This window comes from Saccopteryx bilineata, chromosome 7, assembly GCF_036850765.1.
Source record: "Saccopteryx bilineata isolate mSacBil1 chromosome 7, mSacBil1_pri_phased_curated, whole genome shotgun sequence".
NCBI classification, from domain to species: Eukaryota; Metazoa; Chordata; class Mammalia; order Chiroptera; family Emballonuridae; genus Saccopteryx; species Saccopteryx bilineata.
In genome coordinates this window covers 73836088-73863439 of record NC_089496.1, presented here as the reverse complement: position 1 = coordinate 73863439, position 27352 = coordinate 73836088, and the positions used below count along the sequence as shown (strand labels likewise).

General features: G+C 51.0%; 1 protein-coding gene across 1 annotated transcript in view; it reads right to left on the bottom strand.

The window, feature by feature from the left end:
* The window catches only part of IL16 (interleukin 16), a 94517-nt gene extending 86601 nt beyond the window's left edge, over positions 1 to 7916 (bottom strand). The window contains exon 1 of the mRNA XM_066238353.1: positions 7792 to 7916. Coding sequence (XP_066094450.1) covers positions 7792 to 7831 — 40 coding nt within the window. The 5' untranslated portion in view covers positions 7832 to 7916. The remainder of the gene's footprint in view (positions 1 to 7791) is intronic.
* Positions 7917 to 27352: the final 19436 nt, after the last annotated feature.

The following is a 27352-nucleotide window of genomic DNA, read 5'->3' as shown; positions in this document are numbered from 1 at the left end:
TAAAAAAAAGAATAAAATCTTTCTTTTTAAGTGAGAGACAGACAGAAAGGGAGAGAGATGAGAAGCATCAACTCATAGTTGTGTCACTTTAGTTGTTCACTGATTGCTTCTCATATGTGCCATGTGCCTTGACCGGGGGGCTCAAGCCAAGCCACTAACTCCTTGTTCAAGACAATAACCTTGAGCTCAAGCCAGTGACCTTGGGCTGACACTCTATCCACTGAGCCAACCAGCCCAGGCCAAGGTTCTATTTTTTTATAGCAGTTTTAAGTTTATAGAAAAAAATGTGGCTCTGACTGGTTTGCTCGTGGATAGAGCCCAGCATATGAACATCCCAGGTTTAATCCCTGGTCAGGGCACACATGAGAAGTGACCATCTGCTTCTGTACCCCTCTCTCTCCCCTTTCTCTCCTTCTTCCCCTCCAACAGCCAGTGGCTCAATTGCTTTGAGCATCAGCCCCAGACACTGAGTATAGCTCAGTTGGTCTGAGCATATCAGCCTCAGGCACTAAAAATAGCTCGGTTGATTCTAGCATCTGGCCCAGACAGGGGTCACCAGGTGAATCCTGGTTGGAGTGCATGCGGGAGTTTGTCTATCTCCCCCCTCCTCTCACTTAAAAAAAAGAAGAAGACAAAAAAGGGAAAAAATGCACAGAAACTACAGAGTTCCACAACTCCATGCAGTTTCTCCTATTATTAACATTTTCCCTCCGTGCGAAGCATTCTAAGTTTGAAAAAAACAATATTGAGATATTGTGATTAACTCAAGTCCATAGTTTAACATCAGGGTTCACTCTTTGTGCTGCACGTTCTCTGGGGTTGGACAAACGCATGATGTCACGTATCTGCCACTAAAAAATCATGCAAAAAAAAAAGTGTGCCATTGCCCTGAAAACATCCATGCCCATGAAGTCATGCCTTCCCAAGATGCTGCCTTGTTTTCAAATAAAATCCAAATCCCTTGCCATGTCCCAAAGATTTACATGATCTCTCCTGTTAGTCCTCCCTTCTCCAAGAAGCCAAGTCCATGTCACCCAAAGGCTTGTGTCCAAGCTGTTCCCTCCTCCAGGAAGGTTCCCCTTCCAGATCTCCATATGGCTGGCTCCTTCCTGCCTCTGTATCCCACATGTGGCCTCTCTTGTCCACCCAATTAAGCTAGCCCCAGGCACTGGTCTCTCAACTCCCTTCCTCCATGGAACAGGTCCTCATCTGGAGGTGTCCTGTCAGGCTATTCGGGTACTCTTGTACCACATGTGGGTCTCTTGAGACGACGAGCACCCCAAAACAGGAACTTATCCGCCTGCTCCCCACCACCGGGCACGCCTGGCCCATAAGGGCCCAATAAACATTTACTGAATGAATCAACCTAAACTGAATGAATAAATAAATGACGCTTCTATATTTGTTTGCATTTCAGCGTTTTTACAAAGAGCTCTTGCAAGTTCTTAATTTAATTCATGTGACTAGGCTGAGACTTAGATGAGACTTGGAAACCGTATTCACACTCTCTCCTAGTGCTTCAAGGCCACAGATTGGGAAGGAGCAGCAATGTTCTCTCCTAGGGAAGAAGGTTTGCTTCCAAGAGCTTCATGACCCTCTGGATGGGACCATCACATTGCTTGGTTAATTATCAGCTATAGGATGAAGGGACAGCACTTGGAGACGCAGCACTGAGACTGGTTAATAACAGGAACGGGCACTGAAGCAGCCGCGTGAGCACATCTCTCACGACGAACCTGCAGGGCTGCCCCCTTCGTTCTCCCAGGAATAAAGGAAGCGTGTGGTAGAAGAAAGGAAAAGCCTGGACTTATCCAAGCTTATGTGACAACAATCCTTGTCCTTGGAATAAAACCTGAATACACAAACCATGCTGGAGATCCCTCCCTGTCTGTCCCAGTCAGCAGGCACATGGTGAGCCCATAAAGCAGGGGTCCCCAAACTTTTTACACAGGGGGCCAGTTCACTGTCCCTCAGACCATTGGAGGGCCAGACTATAAAAAAAACTATGAACAAATCCCTATGCACACTGCACTGATCTTATTTTAAAGTAAAAAAAAAATGAAACGGGAACAAATACAATATTTAAAATAAAGAACAAGTAAATTTAAATCAACCAACTGACCAGTATTTCAATGGGAACTATGCTCCTCTCACTGACCACCAATGAAAGAGGTGCCCCTTCCGGAAGTGCGGCGGGGGCCGAATAAATGGCCTCAGGGGGGCCGCATGTGGCCTGCGGGCCCGTAATTTGGGGATCCCTGCCATAAAGGGTTAACAGCACAGTGGGAGGGAGTGGCCGGGCTGGGTGGTGCTTTCTCAAGGCTAAGATGAGGATGGTTTGCACGGCAGCCTCCCCTGCACCAGACCACAAGAAAAGGCCAGGTATTAATGAATGACACACCAGGGGGAGAATGTTTCTACTCAGCAGGACTTTTGGCAGGAACGCTATGTTCGGTTTGGGGTCTCTCCTTTTTACAAGGGTGTGGAGACAGCCGAGTCCGTGTCTTTTCTGTTTTTATGGGGATGCCAGAGACCCGTACCTCCTGCCGGGGGCCGACCCCTCCTGAGTGTTTCAGGCTGGGCCAGGGGCGAATGGAGGTGGAGCGTCTGCACAGCGCTGGGCAGTTGTTCGCCCCTACCCCCCAGCAGTCTTTCTGCCCATGCAGTTATCTGAGGAATGCCGCTGCCTGCCTTGTATCAGAAAGCAGGATTTTTGAAGACGAAGAAATCCCTGCTTTCTTTTCTTAATTTGTTATTGTCATGACAGGACTGACTCAGTCAGTAAAAATGTAAAGCCCCTGCCTGAGGTCACAGGCTGGCTCCCCCGCGCTTGAAGCGACTCCAGGCACACCAGGCCTTCTCCCACCTCTGCACCTCTGCAGACGCCTGCCCTGCCCTTTCTAACGCAGACCTCCTGCTTGCTGGCCAGTGCTCCTGTTTTCAAGCATTGGCTCAATCACCTCCTCCAGGAAGTCTCCCCCCCCCATGTCCCCCCAACTCACTGGCTGAATTGGGAGCTGCCCTCCGTCCCTTGAAAGCACTCCATGCTGATCTCCCGCATCTGTGTCTTACCCAGTACTGCGAGGTCCTTGATGCCAGGGGCTGTGTCTAGTTTCTCCGTAGCCTAACACTCCCTGTGTAAAGTGAGTGCTGAACAGCTGTTAGAGAGACGGCTGAGAAGAGGAAAAGGAAGAGAGAGAGAGAGAGAGGCATCTCTGTGGTCACACCAGACACAGACACGATACAGACTTGTAGGTAGGTATGGAAGAGGGTGCAGGTGCAGGTGTGCACATGCGCACTCAGGCACAGCGAACAAGCACTGGTCCCGGAGTCCCGTGCCCGGTTCTCATCTCCAGGCTCAAGGGCTGTGTGACCTGGGATAAGCCATGCCCTTTCCTGAGCATCGGACTTCTCACTTATGAGATGTGTTAGAAGACATAAATAAGAACGTCCTCACTGTCTGACACATAGTTATGGTTCCGCAAATATCGGCTCTCCCTTCCCTGAACCACCTCGGCCTGCCTGCAGTGGGGAGGACAGGATGGCGGGCGCAGAAGCCAGAAGTCCCAGAACCCCGCCCGCACTGCCTGCATCCCATCTCCTTTGCTTCTGTGTTCCTCTTCCCCGTGAAAGCTGCACCCACTGCCTCCAATCCCCGGACCAGTCTGGTCTGTGAGGAAGTCTAAGGGCAGCACTAGTGGAAATAGCCTGGCAAACCTCGCCCTGGCTTGGGATCCAGGGGGCCTCACGGGAGGCCCCAGGACACACCGTACACACAGAGGCCCTGGCATAGCTGTCCCCACCTGCAAGGGCCCAAGTCCCATGATAGGGCACGTGCTCCCCGCCTTCGGTCCTGACCTGTCCTTCATCCCGCTGAGCTCAGCTCCGATCCCACGCACATAAGCTTGAACCATCGTGAGGCCTGACCAGCAGCACTGGGGGCCTTTACAAGCAAGGGTCTGCCCCATGGCTGAGGCAGGATGGAGCAAGTACTGCACGTTATTTAATCAGGTTCTTTAAATTTAGGAATACCTTATATACTATTAGTAAAGACTGAAGGCAGCTGAGAAGGGTCATGAGCGAGGTCTCTGGGCTAAAGGTAATCAACCACATTGTGTTAAGAGTTTGTCTTGCACAGCCATCCATTTTTCAGAATTAGCTGAAGGGTGTACTTATGATACATTTCCCTGTATATAAATTTTACTTAAAGAACAGTAAAAAAAAATACTGAACTTGAGTTAGTTGTATACACATTGAAGTATTTATTTATTGACTAATTTTACTGATTTTAGAGAGAAAGGGAGAGATGGGGTGGGGGAGAGAAAGAGCAAGAGAGAGGGACAGAGAGAGAGAGAGAGAGAGAGAAACTTCAGTTTGTTGTTCTACTTATTTATGCACTCACTGGTTGATTCTTATATGTGCCCTGACCGGGGATTGAACCCGCAACCTTGGTGTATGGGGACGACACTCGAATCAACTGATCTACGCAGGCAGGGCCACATGGTGAAGTGTTTAGAACTGAACTACAGTGATGCCTGAAATTTATCTGAAAATGCCTTAAGAAATAAGATGGAAGCATGGATGGACAGAGGGATGAAGAGACAGATGGACATGTGTGGTAAGGCAAAGAGTAACATGCTGCTAGTAGAATCTAGATGGTGGGTATATACCCACTGACTGCAATTTTTTCCATTTTCCTAAGAAATTTCTGCACTGACATTTCAGAAGAAACACATGCGAAAGCAAGTTAGAGCGAGTAGTTTGGAGGAATGAGTAAGTCAGTTATAGCACAGGCACCTGCTGGGTCTCCTGAGGCCACAGACAGTGGTGGCTCTGACACCTTTGTGGAAACTGAGAAGTTACCCACAGCCCCGCACAGTAGGAACGCCAGCCATGAAGTGCCACGTGTGTATACAGCTGCGGCAGAACCTGCCAACACCACAGGGTGTGGGAAGCCCAAAGCACGCAGTGCCCGTGATGGTCCTAAGTCAGGGCCTGGTGCTGACAAGCACTTGGGAGGCAGGAGGGGCTGGTGTGGCGGACAGGTTCCAGAGAGCCCACCTGGGGGCTGGCCATCACCTGTGGGGGACAGACAAGGACTCCTGAAGTTTTGCCCCACCAACAAAAGCTCTTATTCCCTCAGCTAACAGGTCACCGTGATTATTTTTTAAAAAGATGTTGCCGGCAGAACAGCCTGGACGGAAGTACACACATATGAAGTGCCAAGGGCTGGCTGCAGCTGGCAGAATCTGAAGTGGCTCATTCTTCATCCTGCTTGACGACATGCCGTTCCCCTTACCTGGAGCCTGCTTCTCCACCCCTGGCTCCCACCTAACTCCTTTCAGAAGACGGCACCTTCTCGGGGAAGCCCACCACGATCCATCAGACTAGTTCAGTTCCCCAGTTAGAGTGCCTGGTCCCTCTTTGACATTAATTTGTGTGTGTGTGTGTGTGTGTGAAATTGTTTAATGTGTGCCATTAGCTCCCTGGAGCCCAGCACTAGGGCACAGAATGCTCGAAATAATTTGTTCTAAATGAGTTCCAAGTGTTTGGGAAAGTGACTTTACCTTTGTCAATTGAAAAGTGGGCGGAGGGGCGGGGAAGGCAGTAAAGTCAATCAGCTGCATCTGTGTTTGTCCCGGGAAGCGGGCAGTGGGCAACGAGGAGCGCTACACAGCTTTTAACTATCAAAGATGGACGGCAGTGTCTCCTGTGGTTTGATTTTTCTTCTTGGAAGAAATGTTGGGGGAAGGGGAGAAGGTATGCAGCAGAATTCTCCTCAAGCCCCCACTCCCTGCCCCTGCCCTGCTCACCCTCTCCCTGCTGACAGCTGGCCTTGGGGCTCACAGGGTCCCCGGGTATCTGATTCCACCGGAGGAGACCCTGCTCACTGGGGACAGGACCAGCCACCACGGCCACATGCTCAGAATCTGTACTTGTGAAATAGCAGAGCTGGGATGGTCCTTAGAGGCTACATCCGCTGCAACACACATGCATCCCCTTTCCAGACGGGACAGTGAGTCCCCGCTATGGAAAGGGGTATTCCCAAGGGCACAGCTGTGCAAGGACTTGGCTGGACAGGCATCCATGCATTCACCCCCCAACCTTCCAGCAGCAGAGCTCAGAGAAAAGAGTCTCAGTTACCGTCACTGAGCAATGTGGAGGGGTGCAGTTACAGTCACTGAGCGATGTGGAGGGGTGCTGCCGGTGAAGGCCCCAGCACCGGGGCGCCAGGCGCGCGTTCCCACAGCTGATGCGGGGCTCTGGGACCGCTCATGGCCAGCTTCTCTTCAGGAACTGCCTCAACCAGCAGCCAACTACCTTGCCTACAGCGATGCCCTGGCCCTAGGGACAGCCCAATCCCAGCGATGGGCCGCTGCAGGGTACAAAGTCCCACGGGGCAGCTGACTCGTCATGGCCCCTGTTGAGCTCTGCTTCCCACGCCCCTCACAGGTGTGGTTCCCAGGAATACTCTCCAGGGACCCTCCTAACAAATATGTCAATCTGTTTGTTACCAGGGAAGCCCACCGAAGCTAGCGATTCACCCAGGGACAGGCAGTGGCAAGACTTCTCGTGAACAAAACAGTTTTGAGGAAACATGGAGCACCTACCAAACACCAGGTCTAGTCCAGCCCACAAGGGCCCTCAGTGCCAGTAAACACATTGTGTCATCTACCTCCAAAGAGATGAACTCTTGGCCCGCTTTCTTCAAGAGAGGGACGCCACAGTCACCTGGGTGCTCTGCGAGGGCTCCTGTGTCACTGTGTCACTTGGGGGTTCTCAGGCCACTTCACAAGCCTTCTCTCACTTGTTGCTTCCATAGTTCTGCAGAGGAGGAAGCTGAGTCCTAGCGACTTAAGACACCTTTGCTAAAACCAAGCAGCCTGTCACTCTAAGAGTGGGGACTCCACTGCAGGGGCCAAGCTCCACAGCCCAGTTCTGGGTCCCTATGCTCCCCTGCCTTTCTTCAGAGTTCAGAGATCTGTTCATGAAACCCGAGCAGACGGGTCCCAGGGTTCTAGCCATTCCTTCCCTATCTAGCTTCCTGGAGCCAGAAAAGTCAAAATGTGCCTTGTTCTCCTCTTTAAAGAAAACCATGTGTTTACTCTCTTATGCCAAAGTTACAACAGCTGACGTTCCGCCAGTGTTGACTTTAAAAGCTGGGCACAGGGGTTATGCTTCTCCCTGCTGCCTGTTTATATTTCTGGGGTCAGAGGAGGAGGTTGTTCTAAGAAACCATCGGCTGTGTGCTGTACCTGCCAGGTACGCGGAGCTCCCAGTGCGCAGGTCTGGGCAGCGCGGAGGGTTCCTGCTGCAGAGCTCTGCGCCCCCCACCCCGGAAGCCCAGCAGTAACCTCTCTGTTCTGCTTCCTGCTGGACCAGGAGCCCGGCTGGTGTGGACCCTGCCCCCACGACATTTATGCCTTGCTGCCCCTGAGCTTTGCCACCAACACTTGACAGGAAGAAATGTGCACAAACCGATGCCCCGGCCGGGGCTCAGTGCCAACCCCTGGGGGCTCTGGCGACCCCCCCCACACACGCCCCCCCACTCCCCTGTCCAGCAGCCTAGTGAGCGCTCAGCCAGCTTTTGCACAGACACTGACAACGCACGGGTCCCGGTCCCGCTGCTCCGCACACTCACACACGTGCACACACGCACATGCACACGTGAGCGCATCTGCACACACGCACACGGAGCGGCTGAACCACAGCTGTGCTCCCCCGACAGGGTGTCACTTCACACCCTCCGTCCCCACCTCCCCGTGAGTCCCAAGAAGAAGCCTCACTTACCGGTCCCCCTTCCAGGGAAGAGTCTCTTCTGCAAACTCATCCTGTGGGGCTGGGAAGATGGGGGGAGCAGGGAGAAGTCCCTCCGCCGCGGAGCCGGATCCCGCAGCCAGGGGATCCGCGGCAACTTCTCGGGCGGGGAGTGTTTGAAAATCAGTTAAAACTACCAAGTAACTCCTCGTTAGAACTGTTTTTCCTCGGCAGGGAGGGAGGGAGAGAAGGAGGGAGGGGGAAAAAATCCCTTCCCCGCTGCTGCCAACAAGTCTTAATGTCTCATAGCGGCCGCTTCCAACTCCTGCCCTCCTCGCACAGCGAATGTGCATAAAAGCGATGTTATTTCACTGAATCAAGCCCTCAGATCATAAGCCTTTTCCTGTACCACAAACAGAAATGGAAAACCTCAAACTTTCCTTTGGACTCTGAGTCTGTTGTGAGCAGGCAGAATGCAACCCTGTCTGAGGTCTGATGTATGGAAATCACTCCAGCGCTTAGACCGTACTCCCACTCCATCCCACACACACACACCCCCCCCCACCTTCTTTTTTTCTTAAATGAGTTCTGGTGTGTTTATGTAATTGCAAGGGACAAACACAACACCTCAATTCCTTGCCCGACGTCGAAGTGATTCATTTTCTCCTTCACACACAAACACAGTGCCTGTTTAATCCAAGTGAAAACGCCTTTCATAAAATCTGCACAGGGCAGGGGCAGAGGACTCGTGAATGCAGCCTGTGTCCCCAGAAGGGCGGTTGGGCCCCGGGGAAGGTGGAGGCTGACTTTAATCAAGACGAGCAGTCACTCCCACCCGTCGGACGAGGAGAGACCAAAGCAGAGTGGCCGCCAGCCCTGGGTGACTGGGCTCTGAAGGCTTTTCGGCCCCGTCCACCCCATTTCCCTGCTTGCCTTCTCCTACCAGGAAAACCTATTTTTAGATTTGGACAAGACGGACTATTATTTTAAATGACCAATTTGATTGCTGGGTGAAATAAATCCTTGGATTCCCCCACCAAAAAGACCAAAAAATATCTACAATGAGTGGGCCCAGAGTCACAGCTGAAAACTGGGGAAGAATGTGAGGGTTTGGGGACACACCAAGGAGAAACTGGACAGAAGGAGAAAGCCTGCCGTTTGACAGAGAAAAAGTCACCAGGGAAGTTAGACCCTGGTCTGTCTCTGATTTACCTGTTTATGTAAATACAAGGGACAGACACCCAACATCTGTCACCTGCCAAATGTCCCAGGTCTTCCTGGGATGGGCCACCCGGCCATGGCTGCCTCAGGCCCCTCGACCAATGCCTTTCCCGCCACTCAAGGCCTGGAAGGCCTTCAAAAGTCACCATCACTTTGCTCTGCTTGAACCACCTCTAGGTCACTGTGACTCCTGTACCTACCCCACCCCACCCCCACACTCCCCTTTAATAATCATATCCCTCAAGGCAGTGCTCCGGGTTGCCAGATTGCCAGAAACCGCTGCTCTCAGCACCTGGAGTCAGAACAGCTCCCTGACAGTCGTCCTCACCCCAGAAGGTGGGTTTGGAACAGCTGGAATGTCCCTCCCGCCATTCACCTTGCTCTGAATAATGCCCAGATGCCGAGGCACAGACTGCCCGTGCCCTCTAGTAGCGCCACCTACTGCGTCAGTGGGAGACTGGGCTCCATAGCTGGGGAATACTTTGCAGAAATTAAAGTGATTTACTGTCAGAGAAAGATGTTCGCATTATATTGCTAAATGAATTAATCCAGCCACAAATGCAGGGTGTATGGTATGAACCACATACATTAGACAAGATTAAATTTGGAAAGGTAACATTGAGGGTTTTTTCTCCATGAGCTTTGAATATCTATTTGGGCTTTCCAATTTTCCTTTGCTATCCCACAATTTAAGGAAGAAAAACCCAACTTTCAATTCATACCATTTAGAAAAATGACAGAAAATAATTTTAATTTAAAAAAAATGTTTTTAAGTCAAATCATTGCCTTTGGAACTCCCAAGTATACTTTGTTAGACCAACAACAAAGCCTGTAATTTTTAGACATGGCCTTTGATCATATGAATCAAGCCTTTGACAAAGAAATTGGTGTGGTAGGCAGACTAATGGCGCCTCCAAAGGTGTCCACGTCCTGTTCTAGGAACCTGTGAATTTGTTACATTCACGAGGCTGGAGGGAATTAAAGATGCGAATCCAATGACTTTAAACTAAAGAAATTATTGTGGATTCTCGAGCTGGTCCCAATGCCCTTAAAAGTGGGATAGGGAGGCAGAAGAGGGGGGTCAGAGCAAGAGACGGACCTGAAGAAGCCACACTGCTGGCTTTGATGATGGAGAAAAGGGCCACAAACCAAGGCTGCAGGTGCCTCTAGAAGCTGGAAAAGATCAAGGAAGTGGACCCTCCCCTTACCCTCCAGAAAGGAATATGAACTCTGCCAACACCTGGATTTTAGCCAAGGGAGACCCATTTTAGACTCTGACTTCCAGAACTGTAAGAAAGTAAATCTGTATTGCTTTAAGCCTCTAATTTTGTGGTAATTTGTTGCAGCAGCAATAGAAAGCTAATACATTTGGGTTTGTTTATATTTTGTTTCTTTGATGCCAAAAACTTGATTTTGACTGCAGAGAGCAAAGCCTGGAGGACTCAAAGCACAAAATGTATACCATAAAGCCATAGGTTTGGGAAGAACATGTGACAGTAAAAGAACAGTTGTTTCCTGTAGTAAAAGGATATGAAAGGCCGCGCAGCCAGCGGAGGGCTTACTTTGAATTGGCAAAATCAATTTTCCATCATCTGCAGAAATGGGGCCTAAGAGTTTTTAGTTCAATTACAGAGAAGTAAGAAAGGCTGTATGTTTATACATGATTTTTATTTTTTGTATATAGCCTATCAGCTACACGTCCAGATGTGTACAGTACAGAAGTTATCTCTGGCTAGTGGATCAGGAGTACTTCTTATTTCTTTTATTCTGAATTTCCCAATTTGTTTTCTTCTTTCTCAAAAGGAACGGATTTGATTTTTAGGGGGGGGGGGGAAGTGGGGGAATACACATACAGGAAGCCCTCGCCCTTGGGAGGCCAGAGCATGTCCTATGCATGTCCCTTCCACAAAGCTGCATCCCTGGCATCCTTCTCTTGCATAAGTGACTGAGGGAATCTTTTTGTCGCCCAGGGTCCTCTTACTAGTCCAATGACCCGGCGGTGGGGAGGGGGGGGGAGGATGCAACCTCAACCACCTACATCACCCACCTTCCAACCCTGCCTTCCTCTGGGCCTCCACCTCACCTCCTCCAGCAGAGTCCCCACGGGCCCTGCAGGGCCAGGCTCCTAAGGCTGTGCACTTCTGGGACACCCCCCTCCATAGGTTCCCTGAATTGTGCTCACTTCAGAGGACTGAATCACCTGTCTTGGCTGGTCCTTGTGACGCCCAGCCCCTCAGGGTGATAGACAAAGACACCCCCCTTTGCAAAGTGGGCCCTGCCCAGTCCTGAGCCAATTCTGACCAGGCAGCCAGGACGCTGGTGGCTCAGAGAGTCTGGCTGGTGAGCCCACGATGACCCTCACTGCTGTGGGTATAGGGTCTGCTGTGCCTGTATTCAGCCCTGAGTCTTCCCAGTTCCCATGGATTGGCCTGGCCCGCCGAGCCTGCTCCCAGTTCTGTTGACTGGCCTGTCCACTCCCTGCTGAACCTGAGGCCTGGCCTTGATTGTGCTCCATCTAGTGTATGGCCTCTGGATAGACACTGGACTGTGCAGCCTGCCCTGCTCCAGTCTTCTCAACCACAAGCTGCTGCCCCCGCCAGGTTCCGGCACAGGATCCTGGCCGGGTTGGACTGCCCCACCCATGTCCGGCTCCCCGCGGCCAGGCTCACAGCAGCCCCAGGAGCACTTCCCATGGGCCTTGCTGATGTCCTCACATCACACTTAGCGCTTAGGAAAAGGCTGAGCCAGCACTGGCCAGCACCATCCCCACGTCACACACCTCTGTGGCTTCCTCCTCCCCCTCCACCAGGGCCTGTGCTGCAGAGTGGCCTGCTCCACAGTCTCAAACCTGGCCCCTTCCCGCTCACTCCCACAGAGGCAGCTGACCCATGGCATGAAGGGACATGTGACAGCCTGCATGATGGTGACCCGAGGGAACCTGGGGGGCTCAGTGAAAGCCAATGGACTATTGTTCAGACTGATAGGTCATCATTAACCTGAACACCTTCATCCTGTGGAGAGTCAACGCAGCTAAAAATCAATTTTCTTGTTCGACCAGCCTGTTCATTTCTAAATACTCGCTGCCTTTAAATTTTACTTTTACACTCAAAGTTGCAGACAGCCTATGATGCTAATGTATAGCACTTAAAACGCTTTATAAATTTTTTTGAACCTTTATTTTAAGAACAAACTGAGCCTCTTGTAACATTCAAAGGAGGATATAAGCACAGGCTGGTTCTCTAACCTAGAAAGTCCTGGCCATCTGTGATAACGCTGGAAACTGCAAAACCTGTTTAACTATTAACCCCCTAATAATGATGGTCAATTCTCACTCTCTGCACATATCAAAAAGGCCTACCCTGTCATAGGTCATCATTTAATCCCCACTGTGTGCCCATTTCACAGATGTGGAAGTGGAGGCCCAGTGAGGTTGAGGGACTTGCCTGGGGTCATAGAACTAAGAAATAATGGAAGCAAGACATGGGCACTCTTATATAAAGACCAGAGAAGTACCTATTACAGTTTCTCAATAGAGAACGCAATATATTATATAAATGCATCAGTGAAGAGGACCTACCTGATGTGTCCTCGGATGAGAAAGCGGTGATGTTTGGTACCCACTCCAGCGTTTGGGTGAACGCAGTCACGGAACCACGGAAGTTAGAGCTGGGATGGGTTACGGATAAGGTTACCCACGTGGTTTGCAAACTTTTAGCAAGACTAGTTCCCTTTCTTTCAAACATCTTACCTGTAACATCAGTCCATAAACAGATCAGTGTGAAGTTGTTCTGGTTGAAGGCAGGGTGACGAGTCTGGCCCCTGGCCCCCAGCCTCTCGCTTTACCCTTCCTCAGAGCAGCCCCCGGCACTGTGCTGAGCGCATATAGAAGCCCCCATCCTAAAGCGACCCTCTCATCATACATGGGAGGCTGAGGCCTGGAGGGAAAGACGGCTTGCTCAAGGACAAGGGATCACAGAAACGGCAAGAGTCCTAGAGGCCACTCAAGCCAACCACTCCTCTGCCATGAGAACCCCTTTCACCAGCTCACAGTGGACAGTCTGCTACACACTGAGAAACCCAAGGAAGCCCAAGCAGGGAGACGTCCCAAAAAATCACAGCAATTGATAGAATTTGCTTTATCCATCTTTTGCACACTTAGTACTTTTGAAAGCACATTCACAAATATGTTAAGTTTTTAATTTATCATAAAATATTTTCTGCAGATCCAAAGGTATAAAGGCTTTATCCTGAAAGCTTTTTATTATTTTATTACAAGAGTTTTGTATTATGTATGTGTGTATATATGTACGCGCGCGCACACACACACACACATACACACATTCACACATTTTGGCTTACTTACCCATGGCCAATACACAAAATTCCAGCAACACTAAGTTGACCATGTATCAGTCCCCAAGAGCAACCCACAAGCAGGCACAGACCACAGGGAAGACACAGTAATGCCAGGCATCAGGAAGTCAGTTTAAGCCACAAGGGCTTCCTAGCACCTGCAATGAGCTGGGCACCAGGTAACTCATGGACCTGCCCTCTTCTGTCTTCCCAGGTCTGGCCTGAACCACCTCTTGGTGTGACGGGAGCAGCATAGGAGAGTCTATCACTCACAAGGCTTCATCAGAGCTCATCCTTCACCTGCTCCCTCCTCAGGAACTCTACACACTAAAGGCCCAGCCTCGCTCTTTTTCTCCAACCTCTTCCCAACTCAAGACTGACCACTGATGAACTGAACCCAGTTACCTTCAGAATTCAGGGCCTCTGGCTTCACTCCCTGGAAAAAACTAATCTTTTTCTCTCTGCTTATAAACCTGCTTATGGTACTCTGGGTACTTATGGAACCCCTTCAATTCAAGATACCAGGTACCAGCTGCCCTGCCTGACTGAGTTTCATCCGATAGCATATGATCATCTAGAGTAGGCCTGGACAGTGGGAGATGGAAGAGATCATAGGTAAGGAATTGTATTGAAAAATGAAGATGAAGAACATAGTGATGATGGTGATGGCAATGGTGATGGTGGCAATGGTGATGGAGGTGATGGTGGTGATGATGGTGGTGACGGCGATGGCAGTGGTTATGACGGTGGTGGTGATGATGGTGGTGGTGATGATGGTGATAATGGTGGTGCTGGTGATGGTGGTATTGGTGTGATAGTGGTGATGGTGATGGTGGTGTTGGTGGTGGTGGTGGTGATGGTGATGGTGATAATGGTGGTGCTGGTGATGGTAGTAATGGTGATGTTAGTGATGGTAGTGATGGACATGGTGGTGTTGGTGATAATGGTGGTGGTGATGATGATGGTGATAATGGTGGTGTTGGTGATGATAGTGATGGTGGTGTTGGTGGTGATGGTGCTGCTGATGGTGATGATGGTGGTGGTGTTGGTGATGATGGTGATGGTGGTGGTGATGATGTTGCCGGTGATGATCCTCATGGTAATGATCATGGTGGTAAGATGATGATAGTTACCATTTTCTAAGTCTTTATGTTAGGCATTGCACTACTCCACATTCATTACCTCTCTGAATCAAGGCAGGCCACAGTAAGCATCACATGCAGAATGCCTCCACTAAAGCCTGGTTATATCCTTCAACCTAGACAAGACAGCAGGAAGGAGCTGCCAAGTTATGGACAGGTACTAAGGGCCATGCTCTGGCTGGCTGGCTGACCATGAGGTCAGCAAGGCCATCTGCTGCTGCACAGGGAACAAGGAGAACAGTGGCTCCAGCAGCAGCTGGAGGGACCCATAGCATGGTGAGGAGCACGGGAGTGAACTAGGTACCAGAAAAAGAAACATCAAAGCCCCATGGTAAGCCCTGGGGGGGTGAGGGGGCATGTCTCTGCTCTACTTTGACAGGTAGATAGTAGTAAGCCTACCTTTGAAAGGGGCGAGTACACGTTGGTTTGGTCCAGTTAGGTGGGGAGAAGTCAGTGGACCTCCTAACTTCTCTACCTTCCTCTGTCTTACTCTCTTCAAATTCATCCTCTCCCATAGCCACACAAATCAGGCCTTCATAACTTCTACCTAACCCTGCTCTGAGATTCCACATAAACTATCTGACAGAAGCCAAACCTCTGAGCAGGGATGTAAGACCCTCATTACCTGGCCACTGTGCACCCTGCAACCTCAGAGCAGCCCTCGTCTGCCCTAAACTGCCCGCTGCAACCACACTGAAGCTGTGCTTCTCCCACGCTGCTGCCTCTCGCCCCCATGCCTCTGCACATGCTCTCCCCTTCCTCCTTGACCTAACTCACCCCTTGATTCTCAGTTCCTCCTGCAACCCTCCTTTGAATGTCCCCCAACATGATCCATACCCCTTTCCCACCCTGTGTAAGGTCCTCTGCAGATTTCTCATACTGTGCTTCCCAGGGTCCTATAATCATTTGTTCATACGCCCATATATTACATTAAGCTGTGAGGACACAAAGCGCAGGAATTGGGTCTTATCACCTTTGTGTCCCCTTATCTAACTTTGTGCCTGCCATACAGTGAAACCTCAGTTTCCTGAACTAATTAAATAATGGCACTGGCGATTGATTGATTACTTACTAAAATAGAGAATGCAAGGAGGAGGGGAAGGGGGAAGGAGAGGGGGAGGGAGAGGAGAAGAGGCAGGGGAATAGAGAAGGGGAAAGAGAAAGAGGGAGGGGAAAGGAGAGGGGCAAGGAAAGGGGAGGGAGAGGGGAAGGGGAGGAGGAGGAGGAGGAAGAGGAAGAGGCGTGTAGTTTATACACAATGAGCTGGAGCATCTATGGGCCCGAGAGTAGAGATGCCTGGTGGGCATGTGGCTGTAGCACCTGGGGGTCAGGAGAGAGATCTGGACGGAGGACAGAAACTAGAGGATTGCCAGCATGTACAAACCAGTCAAGACCCAGAGTTCAGACTGAAAGTAACCTAGGAAATATTCAATATATAAGAACTATTGGCTCAGCAGAGAAGCAGCTCAAGAAAGATAAAAAATTAAGGCAGTTCCAACACAGAAGCCAAGGGGAAGGGAGGGACCATCTTGCATTTTGTTTAGTCTTCACTAGCTTTGGGACAAAACCAATAAACCCCAGTAAGCTTTGGCAAATAGTTTGGCCTCCCATCTTTTTTTTTTTGGAGGAAAGACTAGCTTTTAGCATCCCTGCAATGAAACAGCTGAGAAGGGATCTGGGGTGGGGAGCAGATGGACATAACTGAGGATCTGGTCAGCAATTCAACCAGTTTCCCAAATCTAGCGCTAATGTGTACAGCCCACAGCCCTTTCCCCATAAACTGAAATCCCTGTGCATTTGAACAAAAATATAACCCATGTGTTCATGATTCATTTATTTGCACTTTATGTAACCAAATGTTGGGCTGTAGCTGTTTGATGTCCAAGAGCCCATCTGAAGAATCTTTGCAGCCAGAAGCCATGAGTTGCCAAGGGAATGAAAAGGAGATGGCCCTTGGCCAGCCCCATCCATAACCCATAACCGGAGGTGGTCGGCCAGGAGTGCGTAGGTGCAGTGTGGGAGACAGAGGCCTCCACCCTGCCAGTTATTAGATGGGATCCGTGCTCCATGCCTCAGGCTGCACGCAGCTGAGACTGAAGAAGACTCAGCAATAAGCAGGAGGTGCCTGGAGAGCACTGTCACTCAGGCAACTACTCGGTAACTGTTGGATACTTAGATTATTTCCTTTTTTTTTTTTTTGTATTTTTCTGAAGCTGGAAACGGGGAGAGATAGTCAGACAGGCTCCCGCATGCGCCCGACCGGGATCCACCCGGCACGCCCACCAGGGGCAACGCTCTGCCCACCAGGGGGCGATGCTCTGCCCTTCCGGGGCGTCGCTCTGCCGTGACCAGAGCCACTCTAGTGCCTGGGGCAGAGGCCAAGGAGCCATCCCCAGCGCCCAGGCTATCTTTGCTCCAATGGAGCCTCGCTGCGGGAGGGGAAGAGAGAGACAGAGAGGAAGGAGTGGGGAGGGGGGTGGAGAAGCAAATGGGCGCTTCTCCTTTGTGCCCTGAAGCAAATGGGCGCTTCTCCTTTGTGCCCTGGCCGGGAATCGAACCCAGGTCCCCCGCACGCCAGGCCGACGCTCTACCGCTGAGCCAGCCGGCCAGGGCCAGATTATTTCCAATTTTGATATAACTAAACCTAAACAAAAACCTTTGTTCCTAAATTTTTTCCCACATCTCTTACTACTTCCTGAAGATAAGTTCCCAGAAATAGAAATACTAGATCAAAGGGGTAACCACATCATAAGTTGCAGTTCAGAAAAATTGCACTGTTCCCCTTTTACACACAGCAAAGGAAACTCTTTCTCACCACCTTCCCCAAGCATTTGTGCAGAACTAATGAAATAATCCAAGGAAATATTAGGAAGCTATGAAAGGTATGTTTTCAAAGACTATTTACATAGTGTTGGGAGGCTATTCATAATATAAATTTGTATAACTGAATATCAGTTGTATACACGTATACACTCAATTTCATTTAAATTATGAGATAGATGTGATGTATCAAGCAGAATAGCAGTCTCAGCTGTACTAATAGTGTTTTAACCCAACAGGGGGTTATTTCTCACTCACACAGTCTGATGCAAGTCGGGCCACTCTGCAGGGCAGCACCTTCCAGCAGGTGACCCGGGATCCAGGCTGTCTTCTTCTCGTGTCTCCAGGGGAAATGACCCAGTCCCACCCACTTGTACCACCCAGCTCACATGCATCCAGCATTTGGTTCTCTTGGTCCAGAGGGCTATCTTTTGAGAACAGGCATCAGCAAGCTTTTTCTTAAAGGGCCTGAAAGTCAATATGCTTGCCTTGTGGGCCACAAAGCCTCTGTTGCAATCACTCACTCAGCTCTGTACGCGAAGGGGCATTGCTGTGTTCCAATCAGACCTTATTACAGTAACAGGCAGCAGGCTGGGTTTGGCCAGTAGGCAGTAGTCTGCCAACTGCTGATGTAAAAGTCCAGGTTAACTGCCCTCTACACACCTCACAATGCATAGGACAGGACAGTGGCCACAACATCCCATTCAAAGGGAAGGAAAACAGGAGACACCCAGTAGTCCTCAGAAATTCTGAAGTCCTGGAGGATGTTCCCTGAGTAGTACTTCATTTGCTCTGGTGAGGGTACTTACTGCCTTGGTGACTGCTCTCCCAGGGCACATTTCCGGAGGTCCTTCCTTGGGCATTGCCTCCTTGGCCACACCCAAGGCGGGCTCTGAAAAGTACGTCCTCCTCAGAAGGTGCTCTCTCAGCCTTTTTGCTCCCTATAAATAATTGGGGTCTCCAGTGGTAGAGCGTCGGCCTGGTGTGCAGGAGTCCTGGGTTCGATTCCCGGCCAGGGCACACAGGAGAAGCGCCCATCTGCTTCTCCACCTCTCCCCCTCCCCTTCCTCTCTGTCTCTCTCTTCCCCTCCCGCAGCCGAGGCTCCATTGGAGCAAGGATGGCTTGGGCGCTGAGGATGGCTCTGTGGCTTCTGCCTCAGGTGCTAGAATGGCTCTGGATGCAACAGAGCGATGCCCCAGATGGGCAGAGCATTGTCCCCTGGTGGGCATGCCAGGTGGATCCCGGTCGGGCACATGTGGGAGTCTGTCTGCCTCCCTTTTTCCAGCTTTGGAAAAATGCAAAAAACAAAACAAAAAAACAATAAAATAATTGGGGTCTCAGGGTTTTTATAGGGTTAAAGATCTCAAATAATCACAGGCTTTCTTTTCGGGATCTATTTCTTCCTTCCTTTTTTTGGCAGTGTGACTCTCCAACGCAGTAGTCGGTTTTGTCTTCCAGGAGCCACACCCATTGTTCTTTCCAGACTTGGTTCCCAGATCTGCTGTATTTCTTTATTCCAGGACCCTAAGCCTTTCTCTCAACACCACACAGGTTACCAGTGTATAGTTCACAGCCTGGGAACATTATAGCCATTCCAACAAGGTAACGTTTAGTGGTAGGTGTGAGAGCCACCCCCTTTCACTTGAATTATTCCCTGGTTCCAACTGGGCAGCACAGTGGGCGCCACACCCTCAGTCTGATGTCTGCCGTCGGCTCCTCCAGCCTTCCTGCCTCTCGTTTCTGACACTGTCATCTAAAGGCAGGTCATTTTCCCACTTCCATTTCTGGCCTTTCTCCATCCCCTCTTGTTACTCTTGGACACTCGTCCTATTATTCTGTGCTCATCTTTCCCTGTGATGCCATGTTGAACATGGCCGGGGACGGGGAGCCCGCTCCGCCAGCGTCTGCTCTTCAGCCGTGTCCCCAGGAGCCAGAGGTCCGTTACGGACCACATGTGCCTTCCACATCATCCCAGGCGGCTAGTCCCATAAATATTTTACCCGTCTCTGGTCTCAGATTCCTGTGCCTCTCTGCCAGGAGCCTAACCAGTATGTCAGTGCAAGGAATTTTAACTTTTGTTGCAGGAAAACCTGACGTCTACTACAAAATTTCTAAATCAGTCAGAATGAGCTAGGATATCTCAGGGTCACCAATTAACCCCAAAATGCAGCGATTCAACAGCGCAAGTCACCTGTTCACATAAAGTCAGAGGGAACTCTGGCAGCGCTATCTATAGCGTATCAATGCTAGACGGAAACACACTGGAAATGAGCAATATTTCATTTTCGTCATTTTTTCCAATTAAGTAAGTATTACTTTGTCATCAGAAATCAACTACAAATACTAAGTCAACAGGAAGTTGCTTAACAATTCCACTGACTTGATGGCTTTGAAATCTCTGTTCTCTTTCAAAGTTATGCACGTTAATTAGTGTGCGGGCCCTCCCTCCCGCTGGGCTGGCCTTGACCAGGTGAAGCCTCTGAGCTCCACCAGCATGCCAGTGCCCCGCCCTCCTTCTTTCTCCCACACTCCCGTTTTTTGTGAACAACAGCATTTGGATAGGACAGCAGTGTTTTAAAATATATCACTGTTTTTCTGTTTCCATTCTGTTCCTAGACAGTCTGAGGCGTACACCCTTTCCTGGAAGGGGGAGGAGAGGCGAGCAGGGGGGCAGTGGGAGGCAGGCAGTCGTTCAGCTTGGGCACGTCACCCAGGATTCTGGGGTCTCATACAGGAGTAGCCTTATGAGCCAGATCTGTATCAAGAAAGGGATTTCTCAGTTAGTTTCTTTCCCCTCATTCTTCCCTAGATTATCAGGTCTGGATGCTCAATTTCTGAGTTTACTCCCTAATATAGGGAACATGCCTCTGGCCTATGAGGGAAACTGTGGTCCAAGAAACTGCCGTGGAGGGAGAGGGTGACACAGAAATAGAGGAATTGGAGCCCACACCCCTTGTCTGGAGGCTGATGGACAGGAGAAGAGCCGGGCGAGACAAGGGATGTGGAGGGAGGGGTGATCTATTGACCTTGATGCTTGAGGGAAGTTGAGAAAAATGCTTTTGCCCAATTTGAGCTGGACTCACCTCTCAGGTACAACCTTCGGGCGATGACCACCTGCACAGCTCAGAGAAAGAGCCTGTCACAGCGGAATTCAGTGAGGCGGGACCAGGAAGACGCACTGCCCCTCCTGGTGCATTGCCCGTGAAGCGAAAGCCCCAGGCTGTGGAAGAGGGTGAGCAGCAGGCAGCTGAGGGCTGGGCTGCTGAGCTTGCCTGCTGCAGGGACAAAGGGGCCCCCACCTGGAGGCATCAGGACAGCCACAGCATCGCTGAACACTGAGGTGAAGGGAGGCCAACCGGAAGGACCACAAAGTCCAGACCAGGCCAAAGGAAAAACCAGGTCACTGATCACTCTAGCCAGACTCTGACCACCAGTGTTCAAAACCATCGGGGAGGGAACTGGTCACTACAGTGACCAGTGCGAGGGGCACAGCAGCAGTCCGTGTGCCCCGGGAAGAGCTGAGAGAGGACGGAGAATGAAGACATGGGCAGCTAAGGGCAAAGGCAGTAGAGAGATCAAGAAAGAGAGAGCTCGACCTGGAAATGCTGAGGTCGCCGGTTCGAAACCCTGGGCTTGCCTGGTCAAGGCACATATGGAAGTTGATGCTTCCAGCTCCTCCCCCCCTTCTCTCTCTCTGTCTCTCCTCTCTCTGTCTCTCTCTCTGTCTCTCTCTCTCTCTCTCTGTCTTTCCCTCTCCTCTCTAAAATGAATAAATAAATAAAAAATTAAAAAAAAAAAAAAAAAAAGAAAGAGAGAGCTGCCCTGGCTGGTTGGCTCAGTGGTAGAGCATCAGCCCAGCGTGTGGACGTCCCAGGTTCAATTCCCAGCCAGGGCACACAGGAGATGGGAGGAGCTCATCTGCTTCTCCACCCTTCCCCCTCTCCTTTCTCTCTGTCTCTCTCTTCCCCTCCGGCAGCCAAGGCTCCACTGGAGCAAAGTTGGCCCAGGCGCTGAGGACGGCTCCATGGCCTCCACCTCAGGCACTAGAATGGCTCCGGTTGCAATGGAGCAACACCCCAGATGGGCAGAGCATCACCCTCTGGTGGGTATGCCAGGTGGATCCCGGTTGGGTGCATGCAGGAGTCTGTCTTCTGCCTCTTTGCTTTTCACTTCAGAAAAATACAAAAATAAAAATAAATAAATAAAATAAATAAAAAAAGAAAGGGAGAGCTAACTGACTGATAGGGCAATGACGCTAGCCATCCCTCACCTCTGACCTTCCTTTCCCCCTCATAGCAAGAACTGTCCCCATGTCTGGCCCATGTCCCCTCTGTGGCTTCCCACCGCCAGCACTGGGACCCTCACCTGAAGGCTTTCTCCCAGCCCACTGCAGGCCACTGGCCAGAAAAGCCAGGAAGTCAAGGACCCAGAAGCAGCCCTCGGTCAGGGAGGTGAAGACTAAATCTCCCTGCATGCCCGCCCCACTGTGGGATAACCGAGGCTCATCTCACCTTTCAGGATCCTCAGTGGGATGGGGTCTCAGTTGTCCCCAACATCACCGGCTTGACAAAGCACCTTTTATAGGCTTCTCTTTCTTTTGTCTTTCCCATCACCTCCACTCACTCTTTATCTCAGGGTCTATTTCCCAGTGAACCCACAACAGCCATCCTTCCCCCCACTTCCATCCTCGCAGTAGGGCTCTCCCAGGGCAGGAGAGGACTCTAACACACCTCCCTCTTTCCACCTCCAGCGATGACCTACGTCTCCCTTCCATTAACTGACCTTGACCCATAGGCTCTCCCATCCCAGGAAGAGAAGAGAATGTAAAGCTAAGAGGCCTCTCCTGCCACCCTCCCAGCCCCCGAGAGAGACCAGACCTCAGTTCAGGGGTCCCGCCAGCCCCCCAGCAGCCCAGGCAAGTGTCCTGGGTGGCAGCTCACCAGCCCTGGCACTTCAGTTCAGGGTGGTGCTGCTTCCTGCCGTCTGTTTGGGAGCACATTCAGGAGACATGAGCAGATGTTTGGCTCCTGTTCAACCCTGTTCACATCAGCCAACAGTAACACGGCACAGACGCGGCAGGGAAGCAGGAAGGGTGGAGGCCCTTGCCCCGCAGCTGGGGACAGCCATAGGAAGCACCATCTCTACTCCCCCTGGGGGAGGAGGGCAGGAGGGTGCTCCTCGGCGACTTCCGCATGGTGCCAGTGTTCCAGGGTGGAGGCCTGGGCGGGTCAGCTCTGCAGACAGAGCCCACAGTCCAGCACCAGGCAGCCTGGCTGCCCTGGGAGGCCTGGAGAAGCTGCAGGAATTTGGGTCTAACAAAAAAAAAAAAAGAAGGGTGGGGCCCAGCTGGCTAATTCATGGTCCACAGCCTCCTCTTGGACACATGGGGCATCTCTAACGCTCTCTCCAGAGACCGGACATGTCCCCAGACCTTGCTCAGCACAAGGCTCCAGAGCCTCTACTTGTCAACAGAATTGATACAGAAGATGAACGCCCACACCATCCATCTGGGCCTGCGGGGCACAGTGGGATGTCTGAGTTTCCAGCTGTGCCCAGACAGCTGTGGGTGTCAGGGCACTGAAACTGCCTCCCACAGAGAGCTGCCTGTGGTCCCAGTCCTTCCTTCTGCCCCACCCCATGTGCCCTGTGGCCTGGACTGAACACCTCCTGACACCCCCTTACCTGAAGTCCCTGACGCCCCCCCCCTACCCTGCGGCTGGGCTCTACGGTTGCCCTGGAGAGCACAGTTACAGCAGGTCTGAGCGCAGACTTGCACGCTCCCCAGGGCCGCTCCCCGTAATGCACTGGAGCGAGGCTCTGTTTCCAATCGTACTGATTTGATTCACTCCAATCCAACAAATCCCTGGAGGCCTCCCACCTCGGGCATGGCGCCACCGAAGGGGGGCTGAGTGCTCCAGCCCTGCCCCTGGGTCGCCTGACTCCCTGACCAAGTCGCTCAGTGTCGGGGAAGTTCACCTTCCTACTAGCTATGACAAAGACGTCCTAACACTGGGGACGCAGCACCCAGGAGTTCCTGCCCTGGGTGGGGGAGCTCAGAGTTGGGCGTGAGAGACAGAGACGTAAACACGGCGACAGAGCAGAGTGACACGTGCCGGGACAGAGCGACTGTGCACGCACGCGCGGGGCTGGGCACGTCCTTCCACCCACGGAGGCTCTGTCTGTCGGGTGAAGGAGGAAGAGGGAGCGGGCACGTAGCAGTGGGAACACTGAGACTGGCTGGTCTCCGACGGTGCTGGACTCACACACAGGCTCCCGCTGCACAGCAAGCCCCTGAGATGAGAACTTTGTAACATTTTTTTTTTTTTTAACCCATGAGCAAATGGAGACTCAAAGAGGTACAGTGACTTCGAGGTCACACAGCTAGGAAGGGACCAGTGACCAGAGTTGTCTGACGCCATGACCAGGGGTCATTGCCAATGTCCCCTCCTGCCTCTCTCGAACACCTTTTCTCATCTCACTCAATCCTCTCACAACTCCGAGTGGAAAATGAGTAACCCCGTAGAGAAAACCGAGGCTTGGTGAGGGGATGGACTTGGGCAAAGCTAGAAAGTAGCTAATCAGACGTCACAAGGCCATCACTCGGGGCAGTTTGGGGCCTAAGGAAAGTTCCCAGGCCCGGGTTCAGAGAACAATTTCCGAGGGGCGCTCGAGACTTCGAATGGAAGGTCTATAAAGAGTCCCAGGGGGACTGTATTCTAACGAACTCCCTTGGCACAGCCCCTCAGACGCTGTGAAAGCAGCTCTTACATATGCCTAATGCACTCTCTCTTTTACAAGGAAACAAATGAACTGATACTGTGACCACGGTGCTTTTATGGTCCCCCTCCCCCTTAAAAATATACATTTTGAAAACTGGAAACTCCCTCATATTTTGAAATTAACCTCAACAGTTGAACAATGCAAGTGTTGACTTGTTTGGGTTTAACAGTGACATCTTGTGGACACTTTTGAGAAGGGCAAGAGCAAACCCACGGGAGAGACCTATGTGATCTCTCCTAGGTGCTCAGCCAGTCCTGTTGACAGTAACTGTCTGGGCCCTGCAGGCCCTGCCTCTGGCATCTTCCCCGTGCCTGGCATCTGTCCCTTCTCTGAGTTGGGCCTATTTGCCCACCTGTAAAATGACCAGGTGAGGCCAAGTCAGCTCTGACACTCCTGGCTCTGTTACTGCCTTAGGTCTGAGGAAGAACAGGGCACCCCACTGTCCTTATTTGAACATGCTTTGAAGTGCTTATTGGATACGGGAATTCTTTTTATAATTAGCAACTCAAATGCTTTCCTTATTTTTCAACTGTGATGGCTGTCCTCTTCTTCTCTTTTGTGTGTGACACTTCTTTCTAGCTAACTGCTGCCTCCCTTACCACGGTCTGCCCTTAGGAATTAAACCAAGGACTCCCGTCAGGCTCTCCTTATGCGAATGCCTGTGATAACTCAACTGATACTACATTATTATCAAATCTATAAATGACTCTACATGATTATACTTTAAAATAAAGCAGTTATGTTCCTCTCTAAAAGCTCCAGGCAACATCAGATGTTGAGAGAATTTACTAGTGAAACAAACAAACAAACAAAAACAACAGCAACAACGTTTCTACTATTTTTTGCCTTGCATAGAATAAATTAATTGATCTGCTAAAGCCCATCAATCAGCCGGCCAGCTCTGCCCTCTCCCAGGGTCGGGCCTTTGGAGTTGCTCACCGACGATGACTGTGGACTCAGAAGTGACCCTGCCTTCCTCATCCCGGGCATCTCCAGCTCGGGAATAGGCAGGCTCTGCACTGCCCGCTGGATGAATACAGACCCCTCACTACTGCCGTTCCCTTTCAACACCCCCCCCCACACACACACACACACACACACCGGCTCCTACTCGTTGCTACGCTCAAAGTCAACTTCTTGACAAGCTTCCCAAACACATCCTGCATTTCCCCAAGTCAGTAGCTTTGGATTATTAGATTTGTTTTGTGCTTTGTTTTTCTTTAACAACACAAATAACCTCTCTTCATCTCTTAAGTGCCGTCTCTTCAGCTGAGGACCTGAAGGCATGAACATATTTATTCCTGCCTGGATCCCAAGGGCCCACCTCAGTGTCCAGTATGAAATAGTCAGGGAGGTCTGTTGGGTTCAATTAGATGCACAAAAGTCTGCTGTGTGGGCGAGAAAAGAGGGGGTCCTATCCCAGGTGTGAACCTAGGGTGGAGATGGGGACAAGCTGCTTGGACCTCCCCGTGCTAACCTCCCGTGGAAGGCAAAGGCGGGTCCACACACAGACCACCTAACCTCACGGTACAGCACAGCCAGCCCCCCACAGCCTCAAGGGCCCTCACTCTTCCCACTTCACAGAGGCTGCCCTGGGTCCAGTCACCTCCCAGCCAGGAAGTGATCGATCCTGGCCTCCAGCCTTGCTGGTCTCCTCCACGCTCGCAGGCAGGGAACTAGAGTTATCACTCACCCCTGAAGTTGTATTGCAGCCAGTGATCACTCGGCTGCGCGTCTGGGTGGCCGGCCGGCCAGCCCAGCACTGTGCCCAGGAGGTAGTGGAGCATGGCTTCAGCCTCATCCACAGAAAAGCAGCCTCCACCAGAGTCAGCCACCTCCAGGCAACCACCCCAACTTCCCTGCACAGCAACTGCTGTGTTCAGAATCTCACCTAAACATGGAGGTTCCCCTGTCAGTGTCTTAGTGCAGAACCTCACCTCTCTTCCCGGGACCCCTCTCCCTCCCCGCTGCCGCCATAGTGATCTTTTTCAAGCAAAGTCACTATACTTTCCTCCTCAAACTTGCAAAGGATAAAATTCAAGTTCAGTAACTTGATACACACAACCAACAGTGATATTCAGTATAGTGAGCAATTTACAGTTTTCCCTCAATATCACTAGGCGCCAATGAATTAACGCAAACTCAGGCCAGGGTCCTGCAGGCCCCCCGCAGGGCCAGGCATTTACTCTTCAGTTGGCGGGTTGTAGGGAAGTCCAGGGGTCCCTCCGGGGAGGTGCTGGTGTTGCAAGGGGCATCTTGGGAACCAGGATCAGGACCTAGTTTCCAGCCAGAAGGAAGGCATCCCATGATTTTACACCCATGCAGCCCAGCTGGGGGTACCCTCTGAATGTCGGCTTTGCACTGAGAACCCACACTGTGCCAAGTTCTTGCCTCCCACCGCTTTTCCAGAGACTGTACTTCAGGGACACAGAGGGGCCTCCTTTGCCTGGAACAGTGCTGTCCGTAGCGTGTAGCTCCAGTGTCATCTGAGGACAGTACTCCTGTCCCGGGCGTGAGTAATGGCCTTGTTCTTCCACCGGGACCCAGAACGCTGGCTCAGTGCATTACCACACTGGTGGCTGCTCCCTCCCTCCCCCGGTGGCAGGTCTTTGCCTGTTTTCTCACTGTGCCCACCACCTTAGCAAGAGAACTAGCACATGGTCACGGATGGGTCAACATCTGCCCAATTGAGCAAAAGTGAACCTTAGGGCTGGGGAAGCCTCCGTCCATGACTCAGGACACAGCTATGCAACAGTGACTCGGTGGCATTTTCTGTATAACAATCAGCACCCAGAGTACACAAGGGCCACCATCTGTCATTGAGCACCCTTCCTAGTAAGTTCTGAACATTAGCTACACGTATATACACACACAGAGAAATATATATGTGTCTTATATATAACATATTTATAAGTTTCTCCCCACTCATGCCTACTATACTCTTATGGACACTAAAACTAACATCTTGAACAGTAAAAAGCACACACTTAATGCATTTTAAAGCCCCTGAAAAACCCCAACTTTACACTTTTTTTCTAATGACACCAAGTTTGGTTTCATATGTGCAATTTTAACACTAATAGTACATAATATTTTTTATTTATTTAAAAATATGGTTGACATGTATTTTTATTCCCCCCCCTCTCTTTTTAAAGGGGCCCAATATTTTCTTCTGCGCCCGGGGCCTCAACTGACCTTAACCCGCCTCTGAATACATGTGTGTTTTGTCAAGAACTCTCTGACCGCATGGGTGCCACTGCTAATGTGCCAGTTTCAA